Below are 19,906 nucleotides of genomic sequence, written 5' to 3' on the forward strand. Positions count from 1 at the left end.
ACCCATCAACAAGGAATGAAAGATACTGGAGCAACCCAGTACGCTAAGTCTAGTAGCTCGAAAGAGAAATTGGACAAACTCTCTGATTCATCAGAAAAATTAGTATCAAAAGATACTAAGATTGATTATTCTTATGAAAATATTAAAAATAAGATAAAAGATGAAGATCTTTTACTTTGTAAATATGTTTCAGGATCATTTACAGATACCGAAACAAGATATCCAATTCATGAATTAGAAACATTGAGTTGTGTTAAAGTTTTAACAAAATGGCAAATGGAATTAATTCCAACCAGATTTTTACTAAGAACAGATTCCAAATATGTAACTGGATTTTGGAAATATGACCTTCGCGTCAATTATAAATATGGAAGACTTGTAAGATGGCAGATGAAACTCCAACCGTTTCACACATATATTGAATATATAAAATCTGAAAAGAATTGCTTTGCAGATGCATTGACAAGAGAATGGAAGCAGCTATAAAGACATTACAGAATTCTCTCAGGCAAAAGCAGGAGCAAATTGCCTCTGCAAAAAATCGTCTAGAAACTCTTCTTTCTGAAGAGGGGGAGATGATATTAACAATTCAAAACCTTGAAAAACTATGCAAAAAAGAAACATCAACAGTTTCAGAATCAAAAAACAGTGAAAACTGGGATCTGCTAGGTCAAGATTCTGGAAAATTCAACTACTATGTAAAATACTCAGCTCCAAAAGAGTCAAACATCCCAATTGAGTCAATAGAACCAAAAGGATGGAAATCTTCAACAACCCCAACAACTGTCCTTGCAGATTTACCAAAAACATCTTGGGCTGATAAAGTCGAAGAAGATGAAAGAAAAAATGGAAAAGAAAAAGAATCCATTGATCAACAAACAAGCCAAAAGATTGACAGCCAACTTGGAGGCAAAAAGAAAGCTTATGTAATTTTTGATGGACCTATGAAAGGTATCTACCAAAACTGGGAAACCACAAAGTTACATACAAACGGCAAAAATGTCAGATACAAAGGGTATGAGACCCTTGAAGAAGCAAAAACAGCCTACAACGCTGTTTACAAGGAAGTCGCGACAGCAAACAATATAGTCCAGCCATCAAAAATGGAGACTAAAAAGAAAATATCTGTAGATAGAATTATCTATGGAGAAAGCAAATTTGTTAAAGAAGTCACCATTGGAGACTACTACAAAAACTGGAGATGGTTAACCAACTACTCAGAAGAATTAAAAACAGAATGTTTTTATCCTAGCAACAACGGGATAGAAGTAAAAGCTGTAACAGTCCCAGGCGTAGGCAAAGAGTTAGTCAGGTCATTCTATGATTGTGGAATGATTAAAACAATGTATCTTCAAGAAGATGCAGGAAGAAAAATTCATGAACTAGAACTTCTTCCAAAAGATATAGGCGAAATCGCTTATAAGTTCAACAATAGCTTCGCAAAAGGTAAAGAGTTCTTTTTATCTTTTACTTCAACTTATCCATGGTTTGAAGACGATGAAGTTATTAAAGCCAGACACTTAATCAAGATTGGCATTTCAAATCATTCATATCCAACAAATGATGGAAGAGATGTAGATCCAAGACCAGAATGTTTTCTGCATCAAATGGAAAAGTTCTACGACACTCTCATCAGATTTGGAGTAAAATTACCAAACTTCAGGGTAATTACTGCAAAAGAAAGTTTTCTAGTCTATAGTGATTCAAGGAAACAAGCAAAAGAAGAGCATCTTCAACAAATCCTAAAGTTTGAAGAAAACTTTAGTGGACTTGAAGCAGACTTGGGCCGTCTACCCGACCCAATCCAACAGGAGTGCTGCCGACACTTTCAAAAATACAAAGGACACCAATGCAAGTGGTGCGCAAAGGACATGAAAAACGTGGCCGACAAAGAATCGTTGTATGACAGTGACATAGCACCAAATAACGAAGAAAATGTAGAAAGTTAGTGGGCATGGGACCCATTTAGAGATAAGCCTTATCTCTAAGGCAATTATGTAACATATTTTTCTACGTTTTCTTTTTCTTTTTGTCTTGTCATTGCTTTTGTGTGCTGTAAAGGAAAGGGACGTTGTGCCAACTATGAAGGCCAACTTGTGAGTCTCTCATCCTATAAATAAGGGCCTTGAAGCTCATTTGTATGGACCATGTTTTGAAGCAATATAAGTTATATCGTTTGATATGAGCTTGCCTCTTAGTTCTAAGAACTAGTGGTCCTATAGTGGTAAAACACTATAGTTGAGAATTCTTGAGGTAATACTCTGGAGGAATTCGCCCTGAGTTGGGATAAACTCAACACAAGCAGAAAAAACTGCTGAAGAAGATCAGATTGCTGAAGCAAAACAACCCATATTTCTGAAGAAAAATCAGGTATGAATTTATCAAAGATTATTATAAAATATGTCTGAAGTTTCATATTTTGAAGGAACATCTAGTTATCATGCTGATAGCATAATAGATAATAAAATTGAAGAAGCAGATTTGTCTTTAACTGCTGAAGAAAATTTTAAAAGAAAGTTTAGTAAACTTAAGGAATTTCTGTCAAGAAAAAATATTCTAAAATTCGGAATAATGGTAGGAGAGGAAGCAATTCCAATTGAAACAACTAATGGAAAAATAGTTATATCAACTATAGATAAACAACAAATCGATAAAAGACTTGGAAAATTTTCTGAGAACGAGAGAAAAAAGATTGGTTATATTCATATATCAACCATTCAAATTCTAATCAAAAGTACCTTTATGAAAGGTATTGATTCACCTCTAGAAATAGCTCTAGAAGATTCTAGAATTAGAAATAAAAAACAAGCAGTAATTGCAAAAGGAAATTGTAATCTAAAATATGGAAAGATAAAATTTGATATAAATTTACAGATGGGATTATCCCTAAAAGATATAGATTTGAATAAATCTATAGTTTTTCATTATAAACTAAAAGATTCAACATTTATGAAAGAAGGAAATCATCCTTTTACAATTTACTACAGAATTAATTATGCTTTGAGTAATTCACATCATAGCATAGAATTCATAGGAAAAGAAACAATTCATATTGATGAATTATTTACACCATTAATTACTTTGGAAACACCAATATTTAAAGATATCACGAGAAATAGTTTTTCTCTGATAGAAGCAGAAAAGAATATGTTTGAAGAAACAGAAAAACCGTTGTTTAGAAGCCAAAGTCTTCGAATAACATCACCAAACAAAGATCAAAAGGATTTTAGCAAATCATTAAGTTCTCAAACTATATTTGAAGATGATACTTCATCTTCATTCGAACCACCTAGAAAGGATTTCGAAATAAGTAGAGAAAAAGAGCTTAAGGATCTTCATGATTCTATAAAAACTCTATCGATACAGGTTAATAAGATTAATCAAAGACTATAAAAAGTCAAAATGCCTGGTTTAACTCTTAAATCAGAATTAATACTTTTTAAAACTAGGTTACAACATCTAGTAAGTGATATAGAATGGTATTATGATTTAATAACATTCAAACAAATAGTTTATAGAGCTCAAACTTTAATGAGAACTCATATAAATTTAATTGAAGATTTGGTAGAAGAGATGCAAGAAAATCTCACAGAGATTCAAATAAAAAGAGCAAAAATTCTTTTAGAACCTTTTTGGGGTTTAGAAGGAATTGAACACCTTATAAAAGAAGCTCGAGAAAAAGATAAAGCTCGAGAAAATTCCGCTGGTAATTCTGCTGAAAATCTATAATGCCTGGATTAAATCTAAAAACAGAGTTACAACTCTATAAGCAAAGACTAGAAGAAATAATTTCTGAAATAAATTATCAAAATACAAGAATTATATTAAAACAAATTCTTTTTGCTTCACAAGATTTAATAATCTACCATGTAGGTTATATTTCTAATTTATTAGAAGAAATAGAAGATTCGAATACTCTTACAAGTATTCAGCAAGAAAAAGCAAAAAGACTTTTAGAACCCTTTCAAGGTTTAGAAAAAATCGAAAAAATGTTAAAACAAATAAAAACTGATCAAATGTTAGAACAAGAAAACCTCCGCTGGAGAATCAACAATTAAGATATGCCTGGACTAGATCTTATAACAGAATTAAGACTCTTCAAGAAAAGACTAGAAGACATAGTCTGTGAAATAGAATTGTATTATGAAAGAATTGTTTTTAAACAAACTCTTTACAATTCTAGGGAATTTGTTATGTATCATATAGAATATATTGAAGATCTATTAAACGATACAGAAGATTTAGAAAATCTTACTCAGATACAAAAACAAAGAGCTAAAACACTCTTAAAACCTTTTCAAGGACTAATTAAAATCGAACAAATGTTAAACGAAGTTCGAAAAAATTCCGCTGAAAACCCCACTTCAAACCTGGTATCAGAGCCGGAAACACAATCCTAAGGGATAAATATGAAAATAAAAATAAAAAAGAAATTAAAAAATATTTTTTATATAAAACAAAAGCTTTTTAAAATCGTTTTTCCAAATAACCGATTTAAAAAGACATCCACGTGGCACTCTCCCATTAAGCCACATAAGCGACTTTTCCAGAAAAGTCATAAAAACAACTGCACCATAGCAGTCCCCTTATAAATACTCTCACACCCTCACAGTTCTAATATCACCCACTTCTCAACGTTCACAGCTTCTTTTTATATTTTCAATTTTTCATTTCCAATCTCTATTTCATATATTTGCAATGGCATCATCAGCTATGAAGTTCTTCTCCTTCTTTTTCGTCGCCATCTTTGCCGCCACAGTGGCCTCCGCCCAAGACCTTAGTCCCTCGTTGGCTCCGGCACCAGGTCCTGATGCTGGAGCTGCTGGATCTGTTACAAATTCAGTGGCTATGATCGGAGTATCAATTGTGTTGTCAATGCTCGCCATCTTCAAGCACTAAAAACATGATGATTCCACTTATTTTCTTGTGGATTTCATGGAAGTAGACAAGCGGTATTGACTTGTTTCGCTGCAATGCCGTTTTACGATACAGTGATGATTGTTAGGTTAGGAGTTTATCTATGTATACTTGAGAGCCTAAGAGATTTTTACGGTATTTATTTTGATATTTCGTTATTTATTTGTAGGTGTCAAGGAAAAATAAGGACTTTACTATCCTTGTCGAGTAATTATTGTTGTCATGTTAGCATTATGCTTATTCATTTTTGTGTATAATAAACATTGATATTATTGTATTTTTCTACTTGATATGTTTTTTTATAAATCTTTTTATTTTACTTGTCTTTTATCTTTCATCATTTATGTTTGGACTTGAATATGAAAATAATTAAACAAATCGTTTATTAAAAAAAATATTTAACACGTTCAAATTTTTGTAAGAATATAAAGAGAAATATATGTTTTATTGTATGTTAATTTTCTAAAAGGACCAAGATAAAAATAAAGATATTGAAAGATAAAGATTTGCGAGAAAATACTATATTTTTTTGGTTTTAAAGAATGGAGCAGCGAAATTCAATTCATATCGGTGAAACCAGGGGCGGATTTACCACCCAATTAGCCTGGGCACGCGCCCGGGCTCAACCCATGGTTTATTTGTATGGCTATAAGAAATTTACAAGAAATTTGACTTGTAGTGACAGCCAAAATCCGTACTATTGGGAAAATTTCCGTAGCTAAATTCGTCTGTCATTGTCAAATGGTAGTCACTGCATTTTTTCCACCTTTACCTATGAACAAAACGTAGGTAATTCTAAGGAGACCATTTTAAAAATATTATGGACCTCTACCTATGGTTGTGCTGTTATTAAAACTTATTATTGTTTTATTTTATTTTTTATATTTTTTATTCTACTATAAATTCTAAAAATGAATATTTCATAAAATTACCACTAAAATTAGTTTAATCAATATAATAAAATATTATAATCAATATCATTGGAATTTGAAATTTATTACTATAATCAAACTTTAGAATAAATTCTTGGAGTGATTTAACTAGAATAATTCTCCCTAACTATGAACTATTATACCTTTCACCCAAACCAATACTCATTACTCACAGAAATTAAAATTTATATATACTTCATTGCTCATTTAATTTATGGTAACAAAATATGAATCACTATTTATAATAGCTTATTAGACAAAATGACATAATATCAAGTTACAACTTACAATCACTTCATACCTCAAAAAACATACAATCACTTCTACAACAAGGCATAATAAATCAAATTTTAACTTCTAATTTGTGGATCTTCAACAATAGCGGGTGCACCCAAGCTATTACCAACATCAACAAAAGTTGGAAGTCCACCAGTTATCAACAAGATTAACGATGTGTGGTTCAATGACTTGATGATATGTTACATCAAGCGGAAGATATTCAAGTCACTTGATAATGTTGATATTAGTCGAACATTCACTACAAAGAGGTCTCGAAAAAGACATTTACCTCCTAATTTTATTTAGCACACTATTGACAAGTTATGTTTCATCTCTCTTATTTCAACTTGTACTTTTATCGACAAAATGACGAGTCTCTTTTATTTTGATCTATGACTATTTATATATTATATCACATGTGAACTTGCAGTCGAAATTTTGCCCAGGCTCGATAAGATTTATGGCTCCACGACTGGGTGAAACAAACTATTGTGGGTTTGACTATGCCAATTCAAAACCAAAGAACTATTGCGGGTTTGACTATCTATTTCAAACCAAAAAAATCGTTAACCAAGAAATTTAGTTGATGTGGTTAACAAACTACACACAAAAAATAATTCTGAAGATTTTAAGTCTGATTTATGAGTGGAAAAAGTTAATGCGAAAATAAAACCAAACAACCGTTTACGCTAATGATTTGTGGTCTACCATAGTTTGAATTTGTTCAACTTTATCCACGATAAAATACGACTTTAAATCAGCCTTTTTGGAAATAGGGAATCATAATTCGCTTAACTTGTATCAAATCGGCCTTTTTCACCTTGAGGACAGGTCTTGCATATTTGTGAGCTTCATATTTTATGACGAATGATAAAAAAAAAACTAGTGTGTTAACCCGTGCGATGCACGGGTGATAGACTGTTATTTTCAATCTCAAATTCATTTATTTTTTTAATTATCTATGAAAATTAATCATCCCGTAAATTTTTATACATGTCTGTATTTTTTTGCCGCAATGATGCCAAATATGTGTCCCATATTTTTGTGTTTATTAGTGATAAATATATGTCTCGTGTTTTTATGCGTAAATGAAAAATATATTTATGGGTTTTAGATCGTCGCTGGTGAAGCATCGTCGCGGTTGTCCTCTCACAGTCTTGGTGTGAGTTGATTCTGTTGTGGTCACTCGTTTCGTTCAACATTGTCGTCGTCTTGTACTGCTCTGGCGCTGACGCGAATATGAGTTAGTTTTTTGTGGTGGATTATGTCAGATCGTGAGTTTCCCAATCTGGTTTTTGATATGTTTTTTTTTGTTTATCTTTATTGGCGTTTATTTTCATTTTGTTCCGTATAGATGGAGATGGGTGGTGGCTTTGTTCCGACTCTGTGATTTGGTCTGAAAATCTTGAATTTGGTTTTCTGGATTGAAAATCTGGGTTCTTTAGTTATGACATTGTTCTATTGGCTGCATATCTCGATTCAACATGACTGGTTTTATCCTAATGTTGCTCGAAAGGGCTAGGTGTGTAGATGCTCCGTGACGGTAGTAATCGTTCATCGTACCTAAAAGATTTTATCCACCGAGGTCGCTTCTTGTACGGTTTGTGGGCTATGATAGATTTATGTCGTTTGTTCATCCCTCGATCTGGATTGCGACTAAAGTTTCAAGACCACTACGACTCTGTGGATTCAGTTCGTAACTGGTTGCTTTGGCTCAAAAGGGTGTTTAGAACCTTGGTCGTTTCTGTGTTGGCAGACGATCCATACGCCTATTAAAATGCTAATAATATTCTCTGCGTTTTTTGCAGTTTGATTTCGTGCCCCTGCGTGGGTTCGCTGGATTGTTTGTGGTGGTGGTTGTCCAATGTTGTTCTCTTTTATTACCACTTTTGTTCTAAATTGTTGGGTTTTGCATTTGTGGTTTACTGGGCCTGGTCCTTGCCCCCTCAATTGTTTACTTCCTTCTCTCTTTAATTTAATTTTTCTCTTGTATGAATTATTTTTTTCCTTTTTTTATGTATCAATCAGAAATTTGTCCCTCTTTTTTTTTCTTTCTCGATTTACCGATGATAAAAATTTCTCCCATATTTTTTTATGTGTTAATGACTAATATTTTACCACTGTTTTGTTTTATTTTTATTAGTGAAAAATACTTGACTCATAATTTTTTATGTATCAATAATAAATATTTATCCTATGTTTTTTTTATATTTATAATGACAAATATATGTTTTTACTGAAGAAGCTAAAATAGAATTAGAAACCAAAACGCTTAGTCTCTCAAGCACAAGGAGTGTCAAAAGAGAACTAAAGATAAAAAGTAAGAGTTATATCAATATATGTTATATGTTTATTATTGATTGATATATGTCCCATCTTTCTTTGTATTTCTTTGTTTTTTTTCTTAAAATTTGGGTAATGCATCTAGCATCACACACTTTTGTTTACAAAAAATAATAATAATTACCAATAACAAATATTTTTCCTGTGTTGTTTTTATGATTCAATGGTTAATAGTTGTGCCATATTTCTTTTTAATTTTTATCTTTGAGAAATATGTGTCCCATCTTTTAATGTGTTAATGAAAAATAATAGTCTCGTGTTTTTTTAAATGATGTATATTGTTTCACATTTTTTTTTGTGTGTATTAAGGGCAAATATTACACATGTTTTTTTAGGGATTTATTTTTTTATTTATCTATAAAAATATATGTCTTGTGTTTTTTTTATACATAAGAGAAAAATATTTGCTTTGTTTTTTTTATATTTATCAGATATGGATTTTTATCGTGTCTTTTTTAAAGTAATTGTGGATATTTGTCTTGTATTTTTTTTTACATTTATCAAAGATAAATTTTATCTCTAATTTCAATGAGACAATCATAGTTGGTAGCTATTTATAAACAAAAAGGAAGTACATCATAATAATTCATTAAGTGGTACAAAATGGTAGAGTATGAAAACTACTTTATATGGTGACTGGTATACAAATTGTAGATGACAGTGCAAATTGTATTGTGATTTTATTTTTATTTTATTTTACAGTGATTTAAATGTCAATTTCGACACTAATTTAATGTGAATTTATTAAGAATAAATCAATGCATTTGGAATGGTTTAATTTTAAAAAATAGTATATCATTTGATTGTTTTCCTTTAAGAAAACAAATTCAGGTGTGAATTTATTAAGACAAAGTCAATGCATTTGGATTGAGTTACTTTAAGAAAGAAATCATTTGAATGGTTATCACTGATTAAGAAAAAAAATTGGTTGAATGGTTTGTGAAAATGAGGACACTTGTCATTTGATTTGATAGAAAATAGTGGAATGCCATGTGGATTGGCTATTTTAACCGTGTTAAAATGTATGTATTTTAACCGTGTTAAAATGTATGTATAGGAGATAGCAGATAGGAGATAGGAGATGTCCTTGGGACATTGTTTAAGAAGACATAAGATGTAGCTATTTTAGGAAAATGTGTAATCATTCCATTTTTACTCTCTAAGTTGCAAAAAAAAAGTTAAATTTTTGAGATAAAGTTTTCTTTTATTACTTCTTTAGCCAATGTCCTAAGGACACTCATTAGCAAGACCTATATTTTTTTTTATTTTTGTATTTAAAAAGGATAGAGATTGAGAAAAAGAAATATGTGAAATATGTAAGAGAAAATGTGAGAAGAGAGATAAATGTGAGAAGAGATAAATGTAAAATCAAAACAACATAAACCTCGACTAGAAATCAAATTTTAAGTTGATTTTTCTTCAGATATCTCTATAAAAATACATATAAAGGATATGAAAAGTTACTTGAATTTTTAAGAAGCTTCAATTTATTTTGATTTTTGACCAAAACATGCAAAATTGAAATTTTGTTCAGAATAAGTGTATACTCACAAGTTAAATTTTGTTTTCCAATTTTTATAGTCATATTTAAATAATCACAAAAACCTCAATGGGGAATGAAAATAATTAATTATGAATTTTTTAAGAAATTCATAAATTTGTTTCTAATTTTGGACTTATTAAAAGAGAGAATAATAAGTTTTGAATTTTTCAAAAAATTCAAAATAATGGGGAACGAAAATTCATAATTAATTCCTCCCTTGTTTTGTAACTCTAAAATTTCATGGTTGAAATTTTTATGATGTTCTTAACATGTGTTCAAAATTGAGAAACACAATTTGATTCGTGAGTATATGCTTACTTATAACAAAATTGCGATTTTGCATGTTTTTGTCAAAAAATCAAAATAAATCAATGTGTCTTTAGAATGTTGTGAAACTTTGCAGATCATTACTATTTATCTTTATAGAGGACTTAAAAAAAAACTCAAAATTTGATTTGAGGGTCGAGGTTTATGTTGTTTAGGTTTTTAAGAAAACCAAAATTAGTATTTTTGCATTTAATTCAACAACATTTTGACTATTAAAAAGTTAAATTCATCATTTTTCATCATTTGTCAACACAATATTTCTATTTGTATCCTCTTAACCAATTCTCAAGGGCACTCTTTAACATTTTTCTTCTGAGTTTTTGACTCTTTAAAAGTTCATAATTAATTTGTTCCTTAACAGAAAATTATAATTGTATGTAAGAGGCCTTATTTTAACGTATAAATAAGCTTGCAAAAAATCATGAAAAAATTTGACCTCCAGGCCATTTTTCTAGATTTTATTTTCTATAGGGTAAAATGTCAACCCACTTTGGTTGACTTGGTGGTGTTGGTTTGGGAGCTTGGAGTATGCTTCTCCCCAAGGTATTAGGTTTAATTATCCTCGGTACCAATTTGGTTGACTTAGTTTAGCTTTTTCAAATAAAATTTTTGTGAAAAAATAATAATTTTTGGGTTAATATGTGTTTACCCCTCTGTAATTTGGGCGAGTTTCGGTTTTCCCCCCTGTAAAAAATTTTGTTTGAATTGCACCCTTGTAAATTTTTTTTTTTCCGGAAAACACCCCTCCCCCCTCCAACTCAGCAGATTCGCTGACTTGGCTTTTTTTTAATTTTTTATTTTTTTTTAAATGGCCAGGTGTAAATGACTTGTAATTTTTTTTCATTTTTTTTTTTATTTTTTTTTTCATTTTTCACTTTTTATTTTTTTTTCAGATTTTTAAAAATTAATTTTTTTCCAGAATATTTTTTAAAAAATCTGACCTTTTTTTCTAATTTTGAAAATTTACTTTTTTTGTATTTTGAAAATTAAATTCTAGAATTTTTAAAAATCTTTTTAATTTTAAAAAAATCTGATTATATTTTCTGATTTTTTTCTAATTTTTTAAATTTCCAAAAAAAATCTTAATAGTTTTTTTATAATTTTTAAATTATTGAAAAAAATCTAATTTTTTTTCAATTTATGACGTGGAAAATTTTTTAAAATTATTTTTCGATTTTTAAATTTTTTGGAAAAAAAACTGAATTTTTTTATTATTTTTTGTATTTTTTTATTTTTGAAAATTATTTTTCGATTTTTTACATTTTTGGAAAAAAAAACTGAATATTTTTATGTTTTTTTTATTTTTCTAAAATTATTTATCGATTTTTTAAATTTTTGGAAAAAAAACTTAAATTTTTTTATTATTTTTTGGATTTTTTTGTTTTTTAAAACAAAAATATGACATGGCATTTTTTTTTTACACCTGGCCATTTAAAAAAAATAAAAAATGAAAAAAAAAAGTCAAGTCAGCGCCACGTCAGAGCCACGTCAGCGAATCTGCTGAGTTGGAGGGGGGAGGGGTGTTTTCTGGAAAAAAAATTTTTTTACAAGGGTGCAATTCAAACAAAATTTTTTACAGGGGCGAAAACCGAAACTCGCCCAAATTACAGGGGGGTAAACACATATTAACCCATAATTTTTTAAATTAAAAAAATACAACATCATAAACAAATCCATGCAGGAGCAGTCATGTGGCAAGATTCCCTGCCACATCATCCCCTCATGTGTGAGTCATCTACATGAGAACCAAAATAGAAAAAACTCTCAAATTATATAAGTAAAATCTATGTTTGTTTTTTCACAAAGGCAAACTTAACTCATATCATTATTAAGGAAGGGTTCAATACAAAAAGGAGAAAACTTAAAAACACGTTGACTAGCCAATGATCTGGCCACCCTAGCTAAAGAGTGAGCAACCATATTTGCTTGTTGTCAAATAAACTTCAGCTTGAAGTTGGAATGTAGAGATAGTCGATTACTAATAACCAAAAGTAGAATATAACATTCAGGAACTCCACTACGCTGAGACAATAGAGAATTCACACGAGTGCATGAATCCGACTAAAAAATGACATTGCGCCATCCTTGCTTCTAACAAACCTAATTGCCTGCAATAGGGCCATTGCCTCTCCTTCCAAGACGAACATTTTCATTCTCTTTAACCTTGTTTGTGTTATAATAAACTGACTATTCGAATCACGCACACAACACCCCAATGACGCTCTCCTTTCGGCCTCATGAAATGCAACATCCACGTTACTTTTCAACAAACCAACCAACGATTTTTCCCACTTGGAATTGACAACAGTTGTTGTTGCTAGTCAAGATCTACGACATTGTTGTTGTAGATTTGCTTCATGCCATTGCTGCCAATTGCCTAACGAAAGCCACCCAATATTGTTCGATGTCTCTCGCTCTTCATTCCACACATAATCATTCTGATCCGCCCAAATCTTCCACAACAGAACAACAATGCGCCCAACCATATCACGAATTTTTTTCCTGGAAACATCAAAGATAAAAGCTAAAATGTTATCAAATGTGTCCATCCACTTCGGCAACACTGAGGAAACCCTGCCAAAAACCAGCATTCCTGCACTATGTCACATCCCACAAAAGGATGCCATCCATCCTTACTCGCATTCCCACACAAAGGGAAAATATCTGAACATGGAACATGTCGGGTTAGCAACCTAGCACGAGTAGGTACACAACCGCGAAAAATATGCCACAATAAATTACAAGCCTTATGACGAGCATTCGCTTTCCAAATTTGTTTCCAATCCCCGACTACATGGTGTCAATTTGTGTGGAAAAATTTTGTGATAGCAAATTGGTATCTGATTTAATCGTATACAATCCATCTTTCTCATTTGTCCACAAGATTGATCTTCGAAAATAGACTCGAATAGGGGTGTGTGAGTGTCAACTATTACACGAGAAACCTCTGCTGGAAACAAATCTTCAATCTTAGTAAAATCCCATATACGCTCATCTCAAATCATTAAATCACAAACATACAGACTATACACACTTGTGTGTTGAGGCAAGGGGACCCAACCACAGTAATTATATCGAAGCCATGGATCACGTATCACACAAATTTGTGTTCTCGCTCCAATCGATCTCCTACAACCACTTAATAAAATTTGACGGGAGTTCCAGAGGCTTCTCCATGCAAAACTTGGGTTAAAATCAATCTTAGCATCCATTTTTTTTATGTTTTTAGTTTGCATAAGCTATTTAAGACTTCGTATATATTACAAGAGCTATTTCAACTATTTCAACAGACTCAGTATAGTTTAGAGCAACTATGAGAGAAGAGAAGAGTGCGACTGAGCAACGGTCAACCTAGGGTAACCCTAGGGCAACCGTGTCGGAGCGTTTCACCAGTAGAGAAAGGGGGGAAGGGGTCCCGCCAGAGTGGCAGAAATTGGGGGGGATGGGGGAAATTGGTCTGTGGTGCGGTCTCGGAAGCGGAAAGCGTTTCAACCGAAAGCGGGACGACGGGACAGGTTCAGATTCAGATGGTTTCGACAAAGCAGGTAGTGGGCTGGAGGTTCGGCAATCTAAGTTTGATTCTACTGTTCTTCACTGGTCAACAAAGGACTCGGCAGAAGGAACTTCTTCTATGGGCATCTCAGGCAAACGTGCATTTGTACCTGATGTGCGTTTGAACGCGAGAGGTTTGGAACAGGATAACGATGGTTCTGATCAATATGGCAGAGACAACAATTCAATTGGATGTAAGGTTTCCTACTATTTCACTAATTTTCCGGAATGTCTTCCTATTTTCTTTTTGAGACAGTAGTTTGAGGTATGTGGCATTCTGACTGATATATTCATTGCAAGACACCGTAATATGAGAGGACAGATATATGGCTTTGCTCGCTTTTCCCATGTCAGGAATTCTGACAAGTTATCTCGAGCTTTGAACAACATTTGGTTTGGTCATCTTAGGGTATGGGCTAGGGAAGCAAAGTTCGATAGGTTTGCAGCAAACGACAACAAGCCTTTGGTTGTTTCCAACTCAATCAAGGGTGCGGCTGATGGTGTAGGACGGACGAAGGAGGTGGTTAAGGTTTCTGGGGAGGGAGGAGAGATTGTGAGGTCTGGTGAGGGAGTGCAGATACAGAGAAGGGATGGAAGATGGGAGGGAGAAAAAAATGCGAGAGTGGGACAAATTGAGGTGCAGGTTCATGGTAGGGGAGGGTCGAGGGAGGAGGAGAGGCCGTTAGGTTGTACGGTTTTGTCACCAGTGCTGCAGCAGGCAAAATGGAGGACAAAAGAGGCAAAGAGGAAAGAAGTTGTCGTTTTCGACGTTAATGAGGATGGTATAGTTACTAAATCGACGGAGTTGGATGAAGAGAGTATTCCACTTACAGATGCGATAGCGGACGTCAAGGAAGTGCAAGGCATGTTGGAGTACAAGTCTGTTCAAGAAGATAAAGACTGGGCAGGTTTCGGTGTTGTGGCTACGGTGGGAGTTTATGAATCAGTACTATCTCTTCAGAACCGTATGGAGGATGCGGGTTTCAGAAATATGGAAGTTATCCCTATGGGCGGCGATAAGGTGTTTATGCAGTGTCGTAATAATGAAGAGATGATGAAGGTATTTAACGAAGCTGTTGATTTTTTTAGCTTGTTTTGTTCTAGTGTGCATCAGTGGACACCAATAGATACTATATATGAAAGAGGTGCTTGGGTTCGTGTTTACGGTACACCGACTCACTCTTGGAACTTAAACTTTTTCAAATTGTGTACTTCGGAGTGTGGTCGGTTTTTGCGGGCGGATGATTGTACATTGGATCGAGGTAGGATTGATTATGCACGCATTCTTTTATCCACGACTTCTCTTGATGTTTTGAATAAAAACTTGGTCTTATTGGTGGATGGGGAAAATATTTGATTAAATTAGTGGAGGAGTCGGGGTGTAATCTAGGTGAGGATGCTTTCTTGACTGACGAGATACCTGATTAGTGTGTTCATTATATTGATAATGGTTCTGCACATGCTGCTGGTTACAGATTTGATGATGTAGATGGAGATGTGGATCTGTTAGTTGCAGATATACATAAGGAATGGCAAGAACACGAAGCAAAGGCAGCGGCTGGATCTTTAACTGGTGTTGTCGGACCAGAAAGTGCAAAACAGCTTGCTGATGGAGTCGCGACTGAACATGCAGCGATACATAAGGATCTGTTAAGTGCAGAAATACATAAGGAATGGCAAGAACATGAAGCAAAGGTAGCGGCTGGATCTTTAAATGGTGTTGTCGGACAAGAGAGTGCAAAACGGCTAGCTGAAGGGGTCGGGACTGAATGTGTTGTGGATGGAGCTAATAAATTGTCACAAGGGCTGTCGTATGTATTGAAGAGGAAGGCATCAAAGCATAAGCATGATTCTGATCGTATTTCAAAGAAGGTTGATTCTCACAAGGTTCATTCAAAGGTGGCTACTAAGAAAGTAAAGAAATTATTTGGTGGTTTTCGGTATTCATCTCGTAACTTGAAAAGAATAGCACGGATGCCCGAAAAGGAAAGAAAGGAAATATTGCATATTCTAAAGAAGCAAGCAAGTATTCGAAAGGCGAAGACATCAGCTCGTAGCACAGAATCAAAGAACAATGAGACAGCGGTTAACTCAAAGGTATCTTCAAGTACTTCTCTTTCATCTGTTAACACAGATTGGGAACATTGGGTATCTGTTCAAGGGGGTTCTAAGGTGGCTGTGGTTGATGCTACTAGTATCGGAAGTTTGTTAGGTGTAAAGTATAACGGTGATAATAATAATAATCGATTTAATGTATTGTCAAAGGAGGGAAGGCGGGGTCTTCGAGAGGAAGTGGGGAGGATTTTGGCGAAAGGGGTGACGGAGGTGAGTGGAAATGGTTGTTAGTAGGTAGTGTGTGTTTGTCTGTGTTGGGGTGGAGTGTGTTTTTAATGAAGGTCATTACGTATAATGTTAGGGGGTTAGGAGGTTTTGAGAAAAGAAGTGAGGTTCGGCGGTTGGTTCTTGGTAAAAAATCGTTTGGTTTATGTTTACAAGAGACTAAATTGAGTTTGGTGGATGATAAGTTGGTGATGGATATTTGGGGAAACTCTTCGGTGGGTTATTCTTTTCAACCTTCGATTGGAGCATCAGGAGGGCTGTTGACGGTTTGGGATTGTAATCTTGTTCAAGTGTGGTCGACAACTAAGCTACACTCTGTTTTGATTATTACTGGTCGAGTTCTTCAAACTAATCAAGAGTTCGTTATTGCAAATGTTTATGCTCCTTGTGATACGGCTGTAAAGCAGGTTGTATGGGATCAGTTGTTGCACTTTGCGGTTACTAATGAAGATGCTAATTTATGTGTTGGTGGTGATTTCAATTCCATTCGATCTCCGGAAGAGAGGAGGGGGCATGGTTCTGTGTTCCGACAATATGATTCAAACACATTCAATAAGTTGATAGAAGATGGTGCGTTCGTCGACTTGCCGATATGTGGTAGACTTTTTACATGGTATCGCAGTGATGGGTATTCTATGAGTAGGTTGGACAGGTTCTTGTTATCTCACTCTTGGTGTGATGCGTGGCCAAATTGCATCCAGTTGGCGAACGAAAGGGGCCTTTCTGATCACGTCCCTTTGGTTTTGTACGTGGAGGAGGACAACTGAGGTCCTCGACCTTTTCGAATGCTGAAATGTTAGGCAGATTTACCTGGGTATGAGCTATTTGTGAAGGAACAGTGGGCCTCTTACAATATTGAGGGTTGGGTTGCTTATGTTTTAAAAGAGAAGTTGAAGCGGCTCAAGGGTTGTTTAAAAGAATGGCACCACAATCATTCTCAGAATTTGGAATCTAGGTGTGGCTTGTTAAAGGAGCGGATGTCGATTCTAGACATCAAAGGGGAGACCTCCGCTCTTTTGGAAGAAGAGGTGGCTGAAGTCCATGATCTTTCTGTTAATTTGCACTCATTGTCGCGTATTCAGACGAGTGTCTGTTGGCAGCAAGCGAGGTTAAATTGGTTGCAAGAAGGAGATGCTAATACAAATTTTTTTAATGGGATCATGTCTTCGAGGCGTCGTCATAATGCTATACAGTTGTTACAGGTTGACGGTGTTCAAATTGAAGGGGACAATAATATCAGAAGCGCTGTTTATAATCATTTTGCGTCTCATTTTCGTAAATCTCAAGGGGTGCGGCCTGGTGTGGAGAATTTAAGGTTCTGTTAATTATCGGTGCTTGAGGCTGGTAGTCTTATTCGGCCTTTTACGGTAGATGAGGTGAAACAAGCAATTTGGGATTGTGATAGTTACAAGAGTCCGGGGCCGGACGACATTAACTTTGGTTTTATTAAGCAATTTTGGATGATTCTAAAAGAGGATTTTATGCGCTTTATTACTGAATTTCATCGTAACGGTAGATTGACAAAAGGGATTAATGCAACATTTATTGCCTTAATTCCAAAGGTGTCAAGTCCGCAAAGATTGGATGATTTTCCTCCTATTTCGTTGGTCGGTTGCATGTATAAGGTGCTTGCAAAGTTCAGGTCAACCGTCTTCGCATGGTTATTGGTAGTGTTTCTGATGCTCAGACTGCATTTGTAAAAGGAAAACAAATCTTGGATGGTATTTTGGTGGCTAATGAGGCGGTGGACGAAGCACGTCGCCTTAAGAAGGAAATGTTACTTTTTAAGGTAGATTTTGAGAAAGCGTATGATTCCGTGGATTTGAGGTATTTGGATGATGTTATGTATAAGATGAACTTTCCCACTCTTTGGCGCAAGAGGATGTCAGAATGTGTCGGTACGGCTACAACGTCTGTCTTGGTGAATGGGAGCCCTACGGAGGAATTTATTATACAACAGGGGTTACGACAGGGAGACCCACTTTCTCCGTTTCTCTTTTTACTGGCAGCTGAAGGTTTTAATGTGCTTATGTCGTCGTTAATGGAAGCGGGGCTGTTTCACGATTACAAACTGGGTCGGGATAATGCATTGTGTCTGCCGCACCTCCAATTTGCCGACGAAACATTAATTATTGGCAGCAAGAGTTTATAAGGACTTTCTGTTGAATGTGCGTTCTATGAGGGCTATTCTGTTGATTTTTGAGGATATGTCAGGGTTAAAAGTTAATTTTTACAAGAGTTTATTGACAGGAATTAATGTGTCTGATTCTTGGTTGTCTGAGGCTGCGTTGGCTATGAATTGTCGCGTCGGGACTTTTCCTTTTGCGTACTTGGGTTTGCCTATAGGAGGGGATTCGAGAAAGTTGGAATTTTGGAGACCAGTGTTGAATAGTATTCAGTCTAGATTGTCGAACTGGAAAAGCAAATTTCTGTTGTTTGGCGGCCGTCTGATTCTTCTCAAATCTGTCCTATCATCCCTACCGGATTATTTTCTTTCCTTCTTCAAGGCTCCCACAGGTATAATTTCTTCCATTGAATCTATTTTAAAAAAAAAATTGGGGCGGATGTGAGGATGCTAGGAAAATTGCTTGGGTTGATTGGGACTCTGTTTGTTTACCGAAGGAAGAGGGAGGGTTAGGTGTTAGGAGGATGAGGGAATTTAATGTTGCTTTGTTAGGTAAATGGTGTTGGCGGATGTTAGTTGACAAAAATGGGTTGTGGTATAGAGTTTTAAAGGCAAGATATGGGGAGGAAGGGGGCGGTTGAAGGAGGGAGATAGAGATAGTTCTGTTTGGTGGAGGATGATCTCTGGTATTCGTAGTGGTGTGGGTGTGGGAGCGGAGAATTGGTTTGAAGATAATATTCGTAGGGTGGTGGGTGAAGGGAGCAATACATACTTCTGGTTAGCCAAATGGGTGGGGAGTGCACCACTCAAAGTGCAACTTCCTCGCCTATTTGATTTGATTATAGTCAAAGGGGCAACGGTGAGGGAGATGGCAGAGAGAGGGTGGGCGGTTGGTGGTGGTGCTTGGGTGTGGAGAAGGCGTCTCTTGGCTTGGGAAGAGGAGACAGTTGCGGAGTGTGCGGGTTTGCTGGCTAACTTTGTTTTGCAGGAAAATAATAGTGACAGGTGGCGATGGATCCTAGACCTTATCAAAGGGTATTTTGTTCGAGGAACTTACCAGTATCTCACGTCACCTATTGCACCTGTGGAGCGGGGTTTGTCGGATATGGTATGGCTGAAGCAGGTACCTCTGAAGGTTTCAGTCTTTGGTTGGCTACTTCTTAGGAACAGATTGCCAACAAAAGACAATCTGGTCCGTCGAATGGTTCTTCCGCATGCTGACACCGCTTGTGTTGGAGGGTGTAGCTGTATGGAGTCAGTGGTTCATTTAATTCTGCGTTGTGACATTATTGGCAGTCTCTGACATCTCATTTATCAGTGGGTTGGTATTTCTTTTATTTCCACTTCATCAATTGCAGACCATTTTCATCAGTTTTGTCAGTTGGCGGGTCTACCGCAACATGCTCATTTATATTTTTAACGATTATCCCTATATTTTAAATTGTGCAAACACACCCCATAATAGCATTGATTCGAAAACAATCAGGGGCATAGATGAAAATATTTTTCTTTATTTTTGTCGTCTTTCTGCTCTAGTTTGAACATGGG

General features: G+C 34.9%; 2 protein-coding genes across 2 annotated transcripts; both read left to right on the forward strand.

The window, feature by feature from the left end:
• Nucleotides 1-2,373: 2,373 nt before the first annotated feature.
• On the forward strand, nucleotides 2,374-3,393 carry LOC146936541 (uncharacterized). The gene is made up of 2 exons (XM_085757702.1): nucleotides 2,374-3,200; nucleotides 3,285-3,393. The coding sequence occupies exons 1-2, from the start codon at nucleotides 2,401-2,403 to the stop codon at nucleotides 3,391-3,393; spliced, it is 909 nt and encodes a 302-aa protein (XP_085613828.1). The 5' UTR covers nucleotides 2,374-2,400.
• Nucleotides 3,394-17,890: 14,497 nt separating this feature from the next.
• LOC146936542 (uncharacterized) lies at nucleotides 17,891-19,661 on the forward strand. The gene is made up of 3 exons (XM_085749236.1): nucleotides 17,891-18,248; nucleotides 18,448-18,698; nucleotides 18,960-19,661. Exons 1-3 carry the CDS (start codon nucleotides 17,891-17,893, stop codon nucleotides 19,659-19,661), a joined length of 1,311 nt encoding a protein of 436 aa, XP_085605362.1.
• The last annotated feature ends 245 nt before the right edge of the window (nucleotides 19,662-19,906 follow it).

Source organism: Medicago sativa, chromosome 3 (assembly GCF_051527215.1).
Source record: "Medicago sativa cultivar Bolivia chromosome 3, Bolivia_mono, whole genome shotgun sequence".
NCBI lineage: Eukaryota > Viridiplantae > Streptophyta > Magnoliopsida > Fabales > Fabaceae > Medicago > Medicago sativa.